The sequence below is a fragment of the Myotis daubentonii genome, chromosome 12 (assembly GCF_963259705.1).
Source record: "Myotis daubentonii chromosome 12, mMyoDau2.1, whole genome shotgun sequence".
NCBI lineage: Eukaryota > Metazoa > Chordata > Mammalia > Chiroptera > Vespertilionidae > Myotis > Myotis daubentonii.
The window spans coordinates 65,123,622-65,138,921 of NC_081851.1; the positions used below are offsets into that span (position 1 = coordinate 65,123,622).

Genomic DNA, 15,300 nt, shown 5'->3' on the forward strand with positions numbered 1-15,300 from the left:
GAACCTGAAACTAAAGACTGCAGTTTGGATGACATCACTGAGCTGTTGGGCAGCCCTAGTCAGCCTACCTCTGGAATCTGTGTTATGTTAGAAAAACCAAATCCTATGGTTTGCTTTTTTTAGTGATATGAAAACCTGTTTGTGGTATCTGAAAAGAGCAAATCATAAAATAGCATGATCTCATTTTCTAAGGAGAATAAATGTGTAAGTATAAATACAAAAATATTAATAGCAATTTTCTCTACATGAGAGGATAATGGTGATTTAATTTTTTCTGGGTACTTTTCTTTATTTTCCTCATCATTCCTGATACAAAAATACAGTCTCTCTGGTAATGAGGTCCAATATTGGATGAGAAAACATGAAATGTTATGTTGCAGAAGATGTATTATTATAACTCTTTAACATATTCAGTAAAATCTCCAAAATTAGAACTGCAATTAAAAATAATTGCACCTTGCCCTAGCTGGTTTGGCTCAGTGGATAGAGCAGCCGTGGGCAAACTACGGCCCGTGGGCCAGATCCGGCCCGTTTGAAATGAATAAAACTAAAAAAAAAAAAAAAAAAAAAAAAAAAAGACCGTACCCTTTTATGTAATGATGTTTACTTTGAATTTATATTAGTTCACACAAACACTCCATCCATGCTTTTGTTCCGGCCCTCTGGTCCAGTTTAAGAACCCATTGTGGCCCTCGAGTCAAAAAGTTTGCCCACCCCTGGGATAGAGCATCGACTTGCAGACTGAAGAGTCTTGGGTTCGATTCCTGTTAAAGGCATATGCCTGGGTTGCGGGCTCACTCCCCAGTAGGGGGTGTGCAGGAGGCAGCAGATCAATGATTCTCTCTCATAATTGATGTTTTTATCTCTCTCTCCCTCTCCCTTCCTCTCTGAAATCAATAAAAATATATTAAAAAATAATAATCGCACCTCTTATTTTGCAACATTTTCATATTTAGGAATGTGTGACTGAATTTGTCTTCTCTGGACAGTTCAATATTAAGATGATTTGGTTTAAAAGAAAAAAGAAAAACATCCCTCCATTCATCTCAATTAGGTTTCTGAATCCACCTACAATTTAGACTCTACTGAACAAAAACAGAAATCAAAGGCTCTATGAAAACTTTAAAGAAATAATTTTTTTCAGTTTTGAAAATTATAAAGTATGCTTGAAATGATAACTAAAGTAATATGTAGAAAACATACCAATGAGCCAAAACCTAGGGTCCAAAAATGCTCATTTCGTACTTCCAAAACTCCATCCAAGGTAGATACCTGATAAAAAATACAGAAATGGGGCTGTTTGCATTTGACATATCCAACACAGGGCAACACTATGGACTTGCTCTGAGCCTAGGAATGACATGGCCAAGCCCTGCCTGAGGACACTCATTAGCCGAGAGAAGCCAGACCACTACCTAAGATACCCTTTCTGCTTGTGCAGTAGAGCCAAGGCCTTATTTCCCCAGCTTCTTGTCTGCACCAATCTTTCTAGAATTGGGTCTTTACAGCCCCACCCCACCTTGTTCAACAGTGTGTGGCTCTTTTCATTTTATCAATATGGCGTATATGGATACAGCACTTGTGCTATCAGGTTTTTTTCTTTTCCTTCTTCTCTATCATTTCTTTCTCTGAATTCCCTTTTAACAAATTTCTGCCAAACAAAGACTGCTATTTAGATGTGGGTCAAAAGCAAATTCCAAGGCCAGATACAGAGTGTGTGGTCCCCGGTGCAGTGGCATAGGCTCCGCTCGCCGAGACAAGTAACCAGCTCTTTTGATAACAGTGGCCTTTGTGATACTGACAACCAATAGTTTAAAACACTTTTCACATCCAAATAATTCAATTTTCTTGCTCCTCCATTAGTTGGCAGGTGGAAATGTGTAACAATACAAAAATCTAAACCCACAAATCAAGATGTTAGATGGTGAAGCAATCAACAGATTTAAAAAAGAGTGTTTGCCCTAACCGGTTTGGCTCAATGGATAGAGCAGTGATGGCGAACCTTTTGAGCTCGGTGTGTCAGCATTTTGAAAAACCCTAACTTAACTCTACTGCTGTGTCACATATAGAAATTTTTTGATATTTGCAACCATAGTAAAACAAAGACATATTTTTGATATTTATTTTATATATTTAAATGCCATTTAACAAAGAAAAATCAACCAAAAAAAATAAGTTCGCGTGTTACCTCTGACATGCGTGTCATAGGTTCGCCATCACTGGGATAAAGCGTCAGCCTGTGAACTGAAGGGCCCCAGGTTCGATTCCGGCCAAGGGCATGTACCTTGGTTGCGGGCACATCCCCAGTGGGAGGTGTGCAGGAGACAGCTGATCGATGTTTCTAACTCTCTGTCCCTCTCCCTTCCTCTCTGTGAAAAATCAATAAAAATGTATTAAAAAAAAAGAGCGTTGATTTAATCAAATCGTTAAATTTTATTATAGAGTCATAAAAGTTACAGCATTAATATAGGTAGGAGAGTGGTCTATAAATCATTACCTTCCACATCTATTTCAAGTGAATTTGGCTTCCAGACTGAGCAATCCTCAATCTTTCTACTTTTGTCACCCTGTTATGTTTCCTAATGAGTTAAGAACACAAATGCCCCTAAAATTGTAGATAGGGTTGGGTTAAATAAAGTATTATTTGTACCCACTCTTTGCATTCTCTAATTATAAATGTAAATGATTTTATTATTCCATCTTACCTCTCTGAGAAGTTTGTCCAACTGACCAATAACATGGGGTGGTGTTGTCTGGGAGAAATATAAAACATACATCAAAGGAGGTAAAAAATTCTTTGCCACAATGGTCCAGAAACAAATACTGGGTCTTATACTAACCTCTGCTTTGTTTGATATGTACCCTATCATGATTTAGGAAGGAGAGGTTTCAACTGGCCCAGTAGTGGGGCAACATAAAAAACCAGCGCATGCTCACTTCTTATCTTAACAAAGAAGCTGCTATCTCTAGAACAAATAAACTTTAAAGAACCAGGCACTCAACAAAAAACGTTTAAGAAAGTAACATTTTATATAGGGCATGGCACTAAACAACTACTATCTTATTGTTATTTACTGGTCCTGCAGATGGAGATACTGTAAGTTTAAGAAAAGGCATGAGGTAAAGACAGAAGGAAAAGCAAGGCTTCCATACACATCCCATCCTGGGAAAGTACCTCTCCATTCAGGTACTTGTCTCTAGGTACCTGGACTTTGTCCCACTGTTTTAATAACTAATAATTTGTCCCTTAAATTTTAAGTTTGAAATTTAAAATTCTCACTGATTCAATCACAGAGAAAAAAGAAAATCATAACCAGATTATACAATAAATTTATACAAATTAGAGAAAAATAAATGTCTAAAAACTTTTAAAAAATAGCATTGTTTTCAATGGAAACATTATCAGAGGTAAAAATTTTAATTCATAATTTTGTTTTATATTACAAATATAGGAATATTCGTGCCTATTTTATGGGCCCATGTAATTTCATCTAATTCGTAGTGTACAAATTTCAGAGATTATTGTTTGGTTTCATTTCTAAAAGTCAAAAATGTCACAATTTGGTAGGAAAGCGTGGCTAACATTAAGCATGCACACTGAAAGAGGAGCCTTACCTGGAGTAACACCTTCCCACTGTACACACTCATGGGATACATGGTGCCAAATGTCATCAGAGCAATTGCTATGGCAGAGGCAGTGTCTACAGCAAAATAATTACTAAAAGGAAAAAATAATTCTAAATTGTAAATGTATACCTCACTCAACTTCTTACAATTCAGTCTACGGAACATTAATTATCTAAAGGACCATTTTATCACAAGTGGTCACTACTGGCAATTGAAACATCTCAAAGGAAAACAGAAAGTTTTCTGAATTATTTCTTGCCAAAGTTTAGTGGGGAAAAAAAACCTAAAAATTATGTGAATTAGTGTGAAGAGATGATGATGAAGAAGAAAATGTGAGCATTTTCAGTCAATCTACTTGTCAACAAGGAAGATTTCATTCATATATGTTCACTTACTGCAACAAATAAAACCCTTCAAATAGTAATTTCTGATACAGAGACACTAATGGATTTCATCAGTGATTCTATTAGTTTTCCTGTAAATAATAACTTTCCAATAATTACTATTAAGATTTTTCAAAATTTGCCAGGAGTTTCACAAAGTGAGATCCTTCTGAGGTGCAAACATCTCAATAGTTCAGGCTGTTCTACTAAGATAAACCCAAATCCCCATGGTTACAAGCACACTTTTTAACTTTTCCCCACATGCTGGAATAGAGACGTGAGTTAAGACCTAGTTCCTGCCTTTGAAATAGCAGGAGAAACACATGTGGAAAACATAATAAAGCCCTTTGCATGCAAGGAGAAGTCCCTATAGAGAATCATGGATGCACATAGGAGTGAGTGTCGAGGCTACTGGGGGAGAGATAATCCAGAAAGGCTAAACATAAAAAGAGGTGACATTTGAGCTGAGCCTGCAAAGAGGAGTGAGAGGATGGAAGGAAGAGATTGCAGACATTGAAAGCAGCATGTGCAAGGCCCTGGCGGGGTAGCTCAGTTGGTTAGAGCATAGTCCTGATAAGCCAAAGTTGCAGGTTCGATCTCCAGTCAGGGCACATACAAGAATCAACCAATTCAACCAATAAGTAGAACAAAAGAGGATTAAAAAAAAAAATTGCTTCACACCTACTTCTTCTCTTCCCTCTCTCAGAAATAGCAAGCTGTGGCTTATTTCTCTTATTTTATCGTCCTCTTGTGTTCCACTCATCAATTAGCAGTAGGGAATTAATTTGGCATAATAGATTGTAATAAAAAAATACTTACTGAATACAAACCCCTTACTTTTTCAGATGGAGTCACTTGAGGACAAGACATGACCAAAGTTACAGAGGTCATAAGCAAATGCGCTATAAGCTTAACCCCCATCCATCCCATCCATGAACTTAATAGTCAGGCCCCAGGAATGGAAACACACTTTACAGAAATAAAAAATACTTACTTAATTTCAATTAGCATATACGTAATACAAAGAGCAAATGCTCCTGCAAGGTCAATCAAAACAAATGGATTCATTCGGGGAAGGAAGACACTGCTAAGTCCTGGAATAATTCCACACACGCTGTGAGTAAAACAAACAGAGTATTCATTAGCTGGCAGAACTCATGTGATACTGATGGAAATCTTATAAAAGATGACTTGTCTTTTAATATCATATATCTTTTAAAGAAAGCAGAGGATTTGGCAACAAAGCTCACTCATAAAGGTCTCTCTTATATTAAAAAGAAAAAGGAAGAATAAGAATCTGATCTGTGAGATTCATAAGCCGACCTCAGCAATGAATCGTGTAAGTTTCTATGACAAACGCATTTCTTGTGCATTCCTTTAAAATCATGTATATCATGAAACCCCATAACATCTTACCTTCGACTAAGATCTGCAACATGCTCTTGAAGCCAACTTGTACTGGCAGCTTTAAGAAGAAAATACCAAATTATCTATATAGAAGAAATCACTACCAAAAATACTTAATTTCTTTAATGTTCAAATAAGTTTGGCAACACTCCACCTAACATTACAAAATGACACCTCAACTATAGAACTTTTCCCTCTTTTACGCCTTTAAGATACTAAACCAAAAGCAGTTTTGACTATAATTTATAGTTGACCTGAAGGAATTAGTGAAGTTACACATATCATTATTACTATTAATTTGAAGTTTTAAAGGCTCTTTATACTGTAAAGCATAAAGTTTTGTAATCAGTGTACTGAGAATAGGTTATAAGTACACCAATTATTAATTCCCTCAGCTCTCAGAAAGGCCAGGTGGGGGCCTGGCTACATCCAAAGACACCTATTGGGTAGTGTCCCTGGACAAGCAGCCTCCAGGCTCAAGTGTCCTCTTACAGTTACCCCAGGTGCTAAGAATATTCATTTTTAATGTATACTCTGATAAAAAAGAAAAAAGATTGTCAAACCATACACAAAAGCCACTATACTAGTAGTAGAACAGTTAAGAGCAGCCCCAGATGCCAGAATACCTGACTTCAAATTCCATCTCGCCCTTCCCTAGATGTATGGCCTGGGGTAAGTGACTTAATGTCTCAGGCTTCAGTGTAAAATAGGAATATTAAAATAATTTACCTCATATGTTATAGGGAGAAATGGGTTATTCTATGTAAAGCATTTAGCACAATGCCTAGTAGATACTATTTTCCACTCAAATTTTAGCTAACGTCACAAATCATGATGTTTCTGGGAACTTTCATTTCCAACTAATGAAAATACAAACTAGATAACCTTTTTGGAAATGAGTTTGGTAATATTTATCAAAGTCTTTAAAAATACTGTATTTTTAATCCATTTATAATTTCTTCTCCAGGAATTTATCTTACATGCATACAAGAAATTTAATACAAAAAAGCTGATTAGAGCATTATCTGTAAAAAGTAAAGTTGGGAATGTATAGGAATAGACTAATGTTTAAAAATATTCATATGGCCTGGCTCAGTGGATAGAGCGTTGGCCTGCGGACTGAAAGGTCCCAGGTTCGATTCGGTCAAGGGCATGTACCTGGGTTGTGGGCACATCCCCAGTGGGAGATGTGCTGGAGGCAGCTGATCGATGTTTCTCTCTCATCGATGTTTCTAACTCTCTATCTCTCTCCCTTCCTCTCTGTAAAAAATCAATAAAATATATAAAAAAATAAAAATAAAAATATTCATATGACAAAATATTATGAAAGCATTATTTTTCTTTCCTTTTAACAGGAGAAAATAAAAGTTTAATACATGTGCATGGAGAATTTACAGACATGATAAATCTATGAAAATTCTAAACACAGTGAGGCAACACTGGATATATAAGACATTTTTAGACAGAGGGGAACGGAGGGAAGTGGAATATTACATTTCAGAAGTGAGAATGGGCAATTACAGGTAGTTGAAGAAGGGAACACAGGTGGCATGCAGAAACTGGGAGGTGACTCACAAGCAATGGGACACAGTGGGTCTCTAGTTACCAAAGCCATGCCTGAAACCCTCCTATTTACTGGACTTAATTCAAATCAGGCTAAGGTGCCATCCTAAATTCTCCTTCCTGAAGCAGTTTTCTCAGTCTGAATCTTTAGGGCAGGAAAGGTCAAAGGTTCTTTCAGAGTCTTTTGTTTCTTAATAAGCAGCTTAAATCAATATCCCAAAAATCAGGGACGCATTTTTTTTTCTCTAGACACTGTTAATTGGAAGAAAAAAAAGGCATAAAATTTTAAGTCCATACAATTATAGGTATGCGAAAATATGTTTATGTGCATACAAAATGAAAGGGTAAAATACAAAGGTTAACAGTTGTTATTTCAGGGTCATGATATTATCAGTATTCTTTCTCTTCTTGATTCTTTCTGATCAGTACAAAGAGATCAGAGTGCTTGTAAATCTTGGAATCTTTTTAAAATTTCTGGAGTGAGCATGATACTATCTCAACAATTTGTAAATTCTAAATAATTTTGGCCCTGGTCAGTATGCTCAGAGGTTAGAGCATTGACCCACGCACCAAAGGGTCTCAGGTTCAATTTCTGGTTAAGAGAGTTCCGGGTTAGTTCCCATGCCCAGTCTGGGCTTGTGAAGGAGGCAACCAATCAATGTGTGTCTGTCTCTGTCTGTCTGTCTGTCTCTCTCTCCCTTCCTCCCTCCCATCCACTCTCTGAAAAGCAATGGGAAAAAAATTCTCAGGTGAGGATTAACCAAAAATAAATAAATAAATAAATAATGCTGGTCATCACAAGTATTGTTTAATTTTCAAGTTCATGCAGTAAACTCTTAAACTGTCACTCATACAAATATAACTCATACTTTATGACATTCATGAAGTTGTTTAAATTTGAATGGGCATTTCAGAAAGTTATCTTCTTGATTATCCTGGTGTTCAAGGCAGTGAAACCTAAAAAAACCTGACTGTCTCTGCTTTAAAATATAGGTCTGTGCCCATGGCCCACTTTTGTTTATACCTCATCTCTTCATCAATCACTGGTTAACCCTTTACACCGCTGAAGTAAAATAACCAGTCTGAATTTGTAAAGACTTAAAAATAAAAGAATATTTCAAGAGAAAAAACTTTAGTTACATGAAAATATGCCAGCCCACCTACCACTGCCAAAGAGAAGTACCTGAGAACTTATTTATCGGGATTAAATTATTTTTAACGAGCACATCAACTATTCTAAATATCCTGAAGCTCCTAGAATGCTTGAAATACACTTTTTTTTTTGTAGGTAGGTTATATATGTAAAATCTCATTCATGTTATTTTATAACTGTAATTTTTCATCACATTTAATTAATTAAAATATGCTTTTGTTGATTTTTTTTAGAGAGAGAGAGGGGAAGGGAGAGGATAGAGAGATAGAAACATTGATCGGTTGCCCCCTACTGGGGATGGAGCCCGCAACCTGGGCATGTGCCTGACCGGGAATCGAACCAGTGACCTCTTAGTTCATGGGTCCACACTTAACCAATGAGCCATACCAGTTGGGCACATTTAATTTAATATATGTCAGTCTTACCTGTTTTTAAGTAATAAAGCTTGAACTAATTAGATTTTGTTTTATAATTCTCTGCTTAAAGAAAACTTGAAAGCATTTGCGGTAATTCTCTCTTCTCTTCAGAATGTATTTTCTCATTGACTTGTAAGTTAATGAAACAAACAAAAGACTTGTTTTTATGAGATTAATTACATTTTTTATTAATGACAACAATCGTACCTTCAGAGACATAAGCAAAAGGTTTATTCCGAATAGAAAGCATCGTGAATAGGTTGAATGAAAGCGCCACAAAAGTACCAACTAATAATCTTCCCCTAAAAAAGAACAATAACATTCACCATTATTTTTTTCTTGGTAATATCAATATGTAATTTCAGCACATAGAGAGACTAAGAAAGAAATGGGAAGGCAGGGTGGCCTGCTTCTATGGTTTGATATTAGCAGAGCCACAATCTGAACTTGGTTTCTAGCCCTATAACCCACGTGCTATATACCGTTGCTCCACCCTACACAGGACAAAAAAAGACTCTTAGCATTAACACTATCTTCTTACAGGTAACTGCTGTTACAAATCTGTATGAATGCTAATGGTATTTGGTTTATAGTACACTGGACAGGTCAGACTGTCCTGAATTAAACTGACCCAACATAGGTGAAGTCCATATAGTTGGCAACTATATGGAAAATAATAACAATTTTTACAGGTGCTACTAAAAGATTTTGAGAATCAAATTATAGAAGACCAGACGGGACTGGCTTAGGGTGTTGCCCTGGGCCTGGAAATAATGAGGGACCTGAAGCCATGGTAGAGAGGCGTTCCTCTGCAGTACAATGGCTTGGGAACGGTAAGGGTGAAAAGACGGAATCTTGGGATTTGGAGATTTTGTTTGTGAAATACCAATGAAATGAATTCTGCCATTCTTTGAACTCTAATATTGACCAAAGTAACAGCTATTTAATAATATGCCAATTAAGTTAGTAATAGTAAATTATATGTTATGTCAAAAGCAAAATCTTACGTGTGTATCTCGGGCTGCTCCAAAAAGCGTTCTACACTAAAAGAAAGAAATAATGCATTAAATAAGTCCTATAAAGGATAAAATTAAAAAGCTTTATTAAACAAATTATTAACCCAATAAATTCATAAATTCTTTAATATGATAACCAACTGTTGATTAGTAGCAATAATAAGGCAAGGAGACTCATTATCCACAATATGTAATGTCAATCTTTCTCTACCAGACCTGTTCCAATGGGTTTGTAATACTAAGCATTACAGCACATCTCACTGAATCCTTTCTTTCATTCAAGCCTACCTATAACTGGACTCAGTAGCCTCAAAGGTCATGAGAGAGGACGAAAAGGAGGGAGAATAGTCTAAAATACGAAGAAACTGTACTATCAAAACTCCAGCACAGCCCTAACCGGTTTGGCTCAGTGGATAGAGCGTCGGCCTGCGGACTTAAGGGCCCCAGGTTCGATTCTGGTCAAGGGCATGTACCTTGGTTGCGGGCACATCTCCAGTGGGGAGTGTGCAGCTGATTGATGTTTCTCTCTCATGGATGTTTCTAACTCTATCCCTCTCCCTTCCTCTCTGTAAAAAATCAATAAAATATTAAAACAAACAAACAAAAAACTCCAGCACTATTCATCTTAATTTGTATACCCTATAGATCAGACTGTCTCTCACTGGATTCTTTATGTCCCCAAAGGTAACACAGATTGCATTTAGAATGACAGTAACATCATACACAAATGTACCTTTCCTTTAATATAAAGAGAGCTCCCAACTGTGCCAAGACTGTGGAGGCAAACACAGCCAGGACTTCCAATCTTTCAAATCTGAAATCAGAAAGTTCATTAGGTCAGCAAAATTCTTTCAATTCACAAAGCAGTACCTTTAGAATACATTTACAGTCATGTATTCACTCATTCAATATACATATGTGCTTACTATAAGCCAACCATGGTTAGAACAGACTACGGAGTTTCTAAAATAAACATACAGATAAAAAGTGCCTATTTATACAACATATATTCCCAGGACCCACTTATGGCTATTATTTTTCTGGAAATACCTATTATCTAATTAACAGCTAACACTTAATTGATTCATCTCATATTAGATAAGGTCAAAGTGCTTACCATATTACCTCATTTTACCTCACCTTATGAGGGTTACTTTATCCACTTAAAAAAAAAGAGAGAAATAAGAAACTTGAAACACAAAGAGAAAAAGTAACTGTTTAGAGTCAGGTAACTAACAAGTGGAGGAGTCAGGTTTTCAAACTCAGGCACTCTGGCTCCAAAGTTCATGATTTTAACCACTTTTTTTTTTTTTAATTAAATCTTTATTGTTCAGATTATTACATTTGTTCCTTTCCCCCCCCCCCATAACTCCCCTCCTCCCAGTTCCCGCCCCACCCTCCGCCCTCACTCCCCACCCACTGTCCTCATCCATAGGTGCACGATTTTTGTCCAGTCTCTTCCCGCATCTCCCACACCCCTTTCCCCCCCAAGAATAGTCAGTCCATTCCCTTTCTATGTCCCTGATTCTATTATAATCAACAGTTCATTCTGTTCATCAGATTATTTATTCACTTGATTCTTAGATTCACTTGTTGATAGAAGCATATTTGTTGTTCATAATTTGTATCTTTACCTTTTTCTTCCTCTTCCTCTTCTTAAAGGATACCTTTCAGCATTTCATATAATCCTGGTTTGGTGGTGATGAACTCCTTTAGCTTTTCCTTATCTGTGAAGCTCTTTATCTGACCTTCAATTCTGAATGATAGCTTTGCTGGATAAAGTAATCTTGGTTGTAGGTTCTTGGTATTCATCACTTTGAATATTTCTTGCCACTCCCTTCTGGCCTGCAAAGTTTCTGTTGAGAAATCAGCTGACAGTCGTATGGGTATTCCCTTGTAGGTAACTGAGTTTCTTTCTCTTGCTGTTTTTAGGATTCTCTCTTTATCTTTTGCTCTTGGCATTTTAATTATGATGTGTCTTGGTGTGGTCCTCTTTGGATTCCTTTTGTTTGGGGTTCTCCGCGCTTCTTGGACCTGTAAGTCCATTTCTTTCACCAGGTGGGGGAAGTTTTCTGTCATTATTTCTTCAAATAGGTTTTCAATATCTTGCTCTCTCTCATCTTCTGGCACCCCTATAATTCTGATGTTGGTACGCTTGAAGCTGTCCCAGAGGCTCCTTACACTATCCTCGCATTTTTGGATTCTTTTTTCATTTTGCTTTTCCGGTTGGATGTTTTTTGCTTCCTCGCATTTCAAATCATTGACTTGATTCTTGCGCTCCTCTGGTCTGCTGTCGGGCGTCTGTATAATATTCGTTATTTCAGTCTGTGTGTGCTTAATTTCTAGTTGGTTCCCCAATATAAGATCGAGGGTCTTATTAGTTTTCGTGTAGATCTCATTAAGTTTATCGGCAGCTTCTAAACAGTTCTTGAGAGACCTTAAAAGTGTGGTTCTGAACTCTATTTCTTCCATTGGCAATTTTGTCCTGTTTCTTTGTCTCCGCATTTTGTTATGCTTCCTTGGTGCACCCCCTAGTGGTCTTTGTTCGCAGTCTTATAGATAAATCTTGATTGTTGTAGCTAATTCCAGGGAGGGTTTGACCTCCAGGCCAAGTGGCTATGAGAATCAGCTGTGTCAGCAGTGAGAGAACTTCTGTCCTCTAGGGAGGTGCTAATCTAGCCTTTGCCTGAGGCTATCCGGCAAATGCCTCTGTGCAGGGCTTGGGCGGGGCAGGTCGCACAGGATCAACAGGGTGGGCCGGAGAGAGCAGTTATGGCGGCTCTCAGTCCTGTCCCCAGGGGCTCTGCCTCTCTGAGTCCCAGCACCCGCTGCAAAGCTCTGAGAGAAAGCTGCACTCGCTCTGACCGAAGCCAGACAGTCCCGCTTCTCCCGTTTGAGTCTGGGTCCCTAAAGACTCGCCCGGATCTGGTGCTCAGAGTCTGCGACTCCCTCCCGATTGAAAACAACAACCGCGCCCTCCGCTGCCAGCCCGCTCCGCGCACTCCGCACCTCAGAATTTGACTTCAGCACTGCGCCTCCTCTGAGTGTCCGTGTGCGTTTCTCTTTCCTCCTAGTTGTAGGACTTCCACTCAGCCAGCGTTCCTGTGGTTCTGGGTGATGTCCCTTCCGTTTTTTGGTTTCACTTTTGAAGTAGTTGTTCAAAGCAGCAAACTCCGGCGTTAACCTATGCCGCCATCTTGGTTCTCCATTCTAACCACTTATTATGCTTATACACATAATTACTAAATTATCAAAGTCCCCATTTACTTCCCAAACTAGTTTTGAGTTGGATTTCTGTCACTTAACCACCAAAAGACTTGGGTCAGAGTCACAGATTTTCAAATACAAATATCTATACCTGAAAATTGATTATCATAATAATAATCCAACTCTATCAAATTTCAGTGACACTTATATCTTCATTTTGCATTAACATCTTACGTTTACTTTGTCCCACTGTTTAAGTAGAAACAAAACAAAACAAAAACAATCCTAATATTGTTCAAAAGAACATAATCCCAATGAATGATATGGTGAAGACGAAGAGTAAGTTTGGTCCAAGAATTTCTTTACCAAAGTAAAATTCTTTTTTCAAGTTGTTTCCTTAAATTGAAGGAACTCATATTTTTCATATATATATGGATATATATTTCAGAGAGGAAGGGAGAGGGAGAGAGATAGAAACATCAATGATGAGAGAGAATCATCAACCGGTTGTCTCTCCATGCCTCCCACTGGGGACCGAGCCCACAACCCGGGCATGTGCCCCAACTGGGAATTGAACTGTGACCTCCTAGTTCATAGGTCTATGCTCAACCACTGAGCTACACCAGCTGGGCTCTAATAGATATTTTTTATTTATTTAAAAAAAATACATTTTATTGATTTTTTTTTTATAGAGAGGAAGGGAGAGGGATAGAGAGTTGGAAACATCGATGAGAGAGAAACATCAATCAGCTGCCTCCTGCACACCTCCTACTGGGGATGTGCCCACAACCAAGGTACATGCCCTTGACCGGAATTGAACCTGGGACCCTTCAGTCCGCAGGCCAACACTCTATCCACTGAGCCAAACCGGTTAGGGCTAAGATATTTTTTAAAACCTCTAATATAAAAGACTATCTTTCAACTTTCAGTATTTTCTAAAACTATAGAAACAGAAAACTCAAATTCTTTAGTCCATTGCTATAAAAAAATCCAGTCTTAATATAAAAATCCATCTTTAGCTCTGACTGGTTTGGCTCAGTGGATAGAGCATCGGCCTGCGGACTCAAGGGTTACAGGTTTGATTCCGGTCAAGGGCATGTACCTTGATTGCGGGCACATCCCCAGTAGGAGGTATGCAAGAGGCAGCTGATCGATGTTTCTCTCTCATCGATGTTTCCAACTCTCTATCCCTCTCCCTTCCTCTCTCTAAAAATAAAAATCAATAAAATTTTTTAAAAAAATCCATCTTTACCACTGCATTTATGTTAAAATATATCACATTTACTTTAACATCTAGAAGACACACTTACATGAAAATCCTCTGTACTCTCCTAAATTTTTTTAAATTTTTAAATTTTTATTGATTTCAGAGAGAAAGGGAGAGGGAGAGAGAGAGAGAGAAACATCAATGATGAGAGAGAATCATTGACTGGCTGCCTTCTACACGCCCCCTCCTGGGGATTGAGTCCAGGCATGTGCCCTTGACTGCAATAGAACATAGGACCCTTCAGTCCACAGGCTGACACTCTATCCACTGAGCCAAACCAGCTAGGGCTCCTCTGTACTTTCTATAACTAAAATGAGATGCCCCAGCCCGGCCTGCATGACTCAGTGGTTGAGCATCAACCTATGAACCAGGAGGTCATGGTTCTATTCCTGGTCAAGGCACATGCCCAGGTTGCAGGCTCGATTCCCAGTCGAGCATGCAGGAGGCAGCCAATCAATGATTCTCTCTCATCATTGATGTTTCTATCCCTCTCTCCCTTCCTCTCTGAAATCAATAATAATATATTTAGTAAATAAAATAAAATGAGATTCCCCAAAACTAAAGAACTTTATTTGAAAATTCTGTATTTGTTTTATAAAATAGAAAATAACATAATGTGAACATTTTAATATGACAAATTTAAATATTCATGTTTCTTATCTAGAATCCACTTGCAAGACCTTTTTCTATCTACTTTCACTATTCGATTATTCCACTATGCAGGCAGCATTTGTTTTCTAGAACTAGTGTAGCTAGCTCTTTATTGCCTAACTAGAGGCCAGATGCACAAAATTAGTGCAAGGCGCTTAGCTCTCCCAGCCCCGGCTGCCTCCACCCTCACAGCCACCGCAGCCCCAGCTTCGTCCGGAAGGTTGTCTGGACAGTCGTTCTGCTGTTCGGCTGTCGGGTCGAATTAGCATATTACACTTTTATTATTATAGAGCTTTTATTATTATAGATATAACTATTATTTTAATAGCAGTAAGTTAGCAGAAAATAAAATAATTTGAACTTACCCAAATGAATAGACAGGGCTGGGTTTCCTCATCATTACCCAGTAACTTATTAAACATGTCATTAAACTAAGTAAAAAAAAAAATAAATTTATTGTTAGATCTACAACTAGAAGAGAATATGCAGGAAGAAATTAAGTTTTCAGAATTACTAAATTACTGAAAGTTATCACTATCTATACAGACTAAATTAACTTATTTAATAAGCTATAATCTACTCACAATGAGCATCCTAATACATGGCAGTT

At 37.7% G+C, this 15,300-nt stretch overlaps 1 protein-coding gene across 2 annotated transcripts in view; it reads right to left on the reverse strand.

The window, feature by feature from the left end:
• SLC30A6 (solute carrier family 30 member 6) overlaps nucleotides 1-15,300 on the reverse strand; it is a 31,347-nt gene that overhangs the window by 7,946 nt on the left and 8,101 nt on the right. The window contains exons 5-13 of one of the 2 annotated variants that reach the window (XM_059660192.1): nucleotides 15,056-15,121; nucleotides 10,299-10,379; nucleotides 9,557-9,592; nucleotides 8,757-8,851; nucleotides 5,427-5,475; nucleotides 5,005-5,124; nucleotides 3,616-3,718; nucleotides 2,706-2,753; nucleotides 1,204-1,272 (exon numbers count right to left, since the gene is read on the reverse strand). In XM_059660192.1, coding sequence (XP_059516175.1) covers nucleotides 1,204-1,272; nucleotides 2,706-2,753; nucleotides 3,616-3,718; nucleotides 5,005-5,124; nucleotides 5,427-5,475; nucleotides 8,757-8,851; nucleotides 9,557-9,592; nucleotides 10,299-10,379; nucleotides 15,056-15,121 — 667 coding nt within the window. Of the gene's footprint in view, nucleotides 1-1,203; nucleotides 1,273-2,705; nucleotides 2,754-3,615; nucleotides 3,719-5,004; nucleotides 5,125-5,426; nucleotides 5,476-8,756; nucleotides 8,852-9,556; nucleotides 9,593-10,298; nucleotides 10,380-15,055; nucleotides 15,122-15,300 lie in introns of those variants that run through there. The other variant, XM_059660193.1, reaches the window with a different exon arrangement.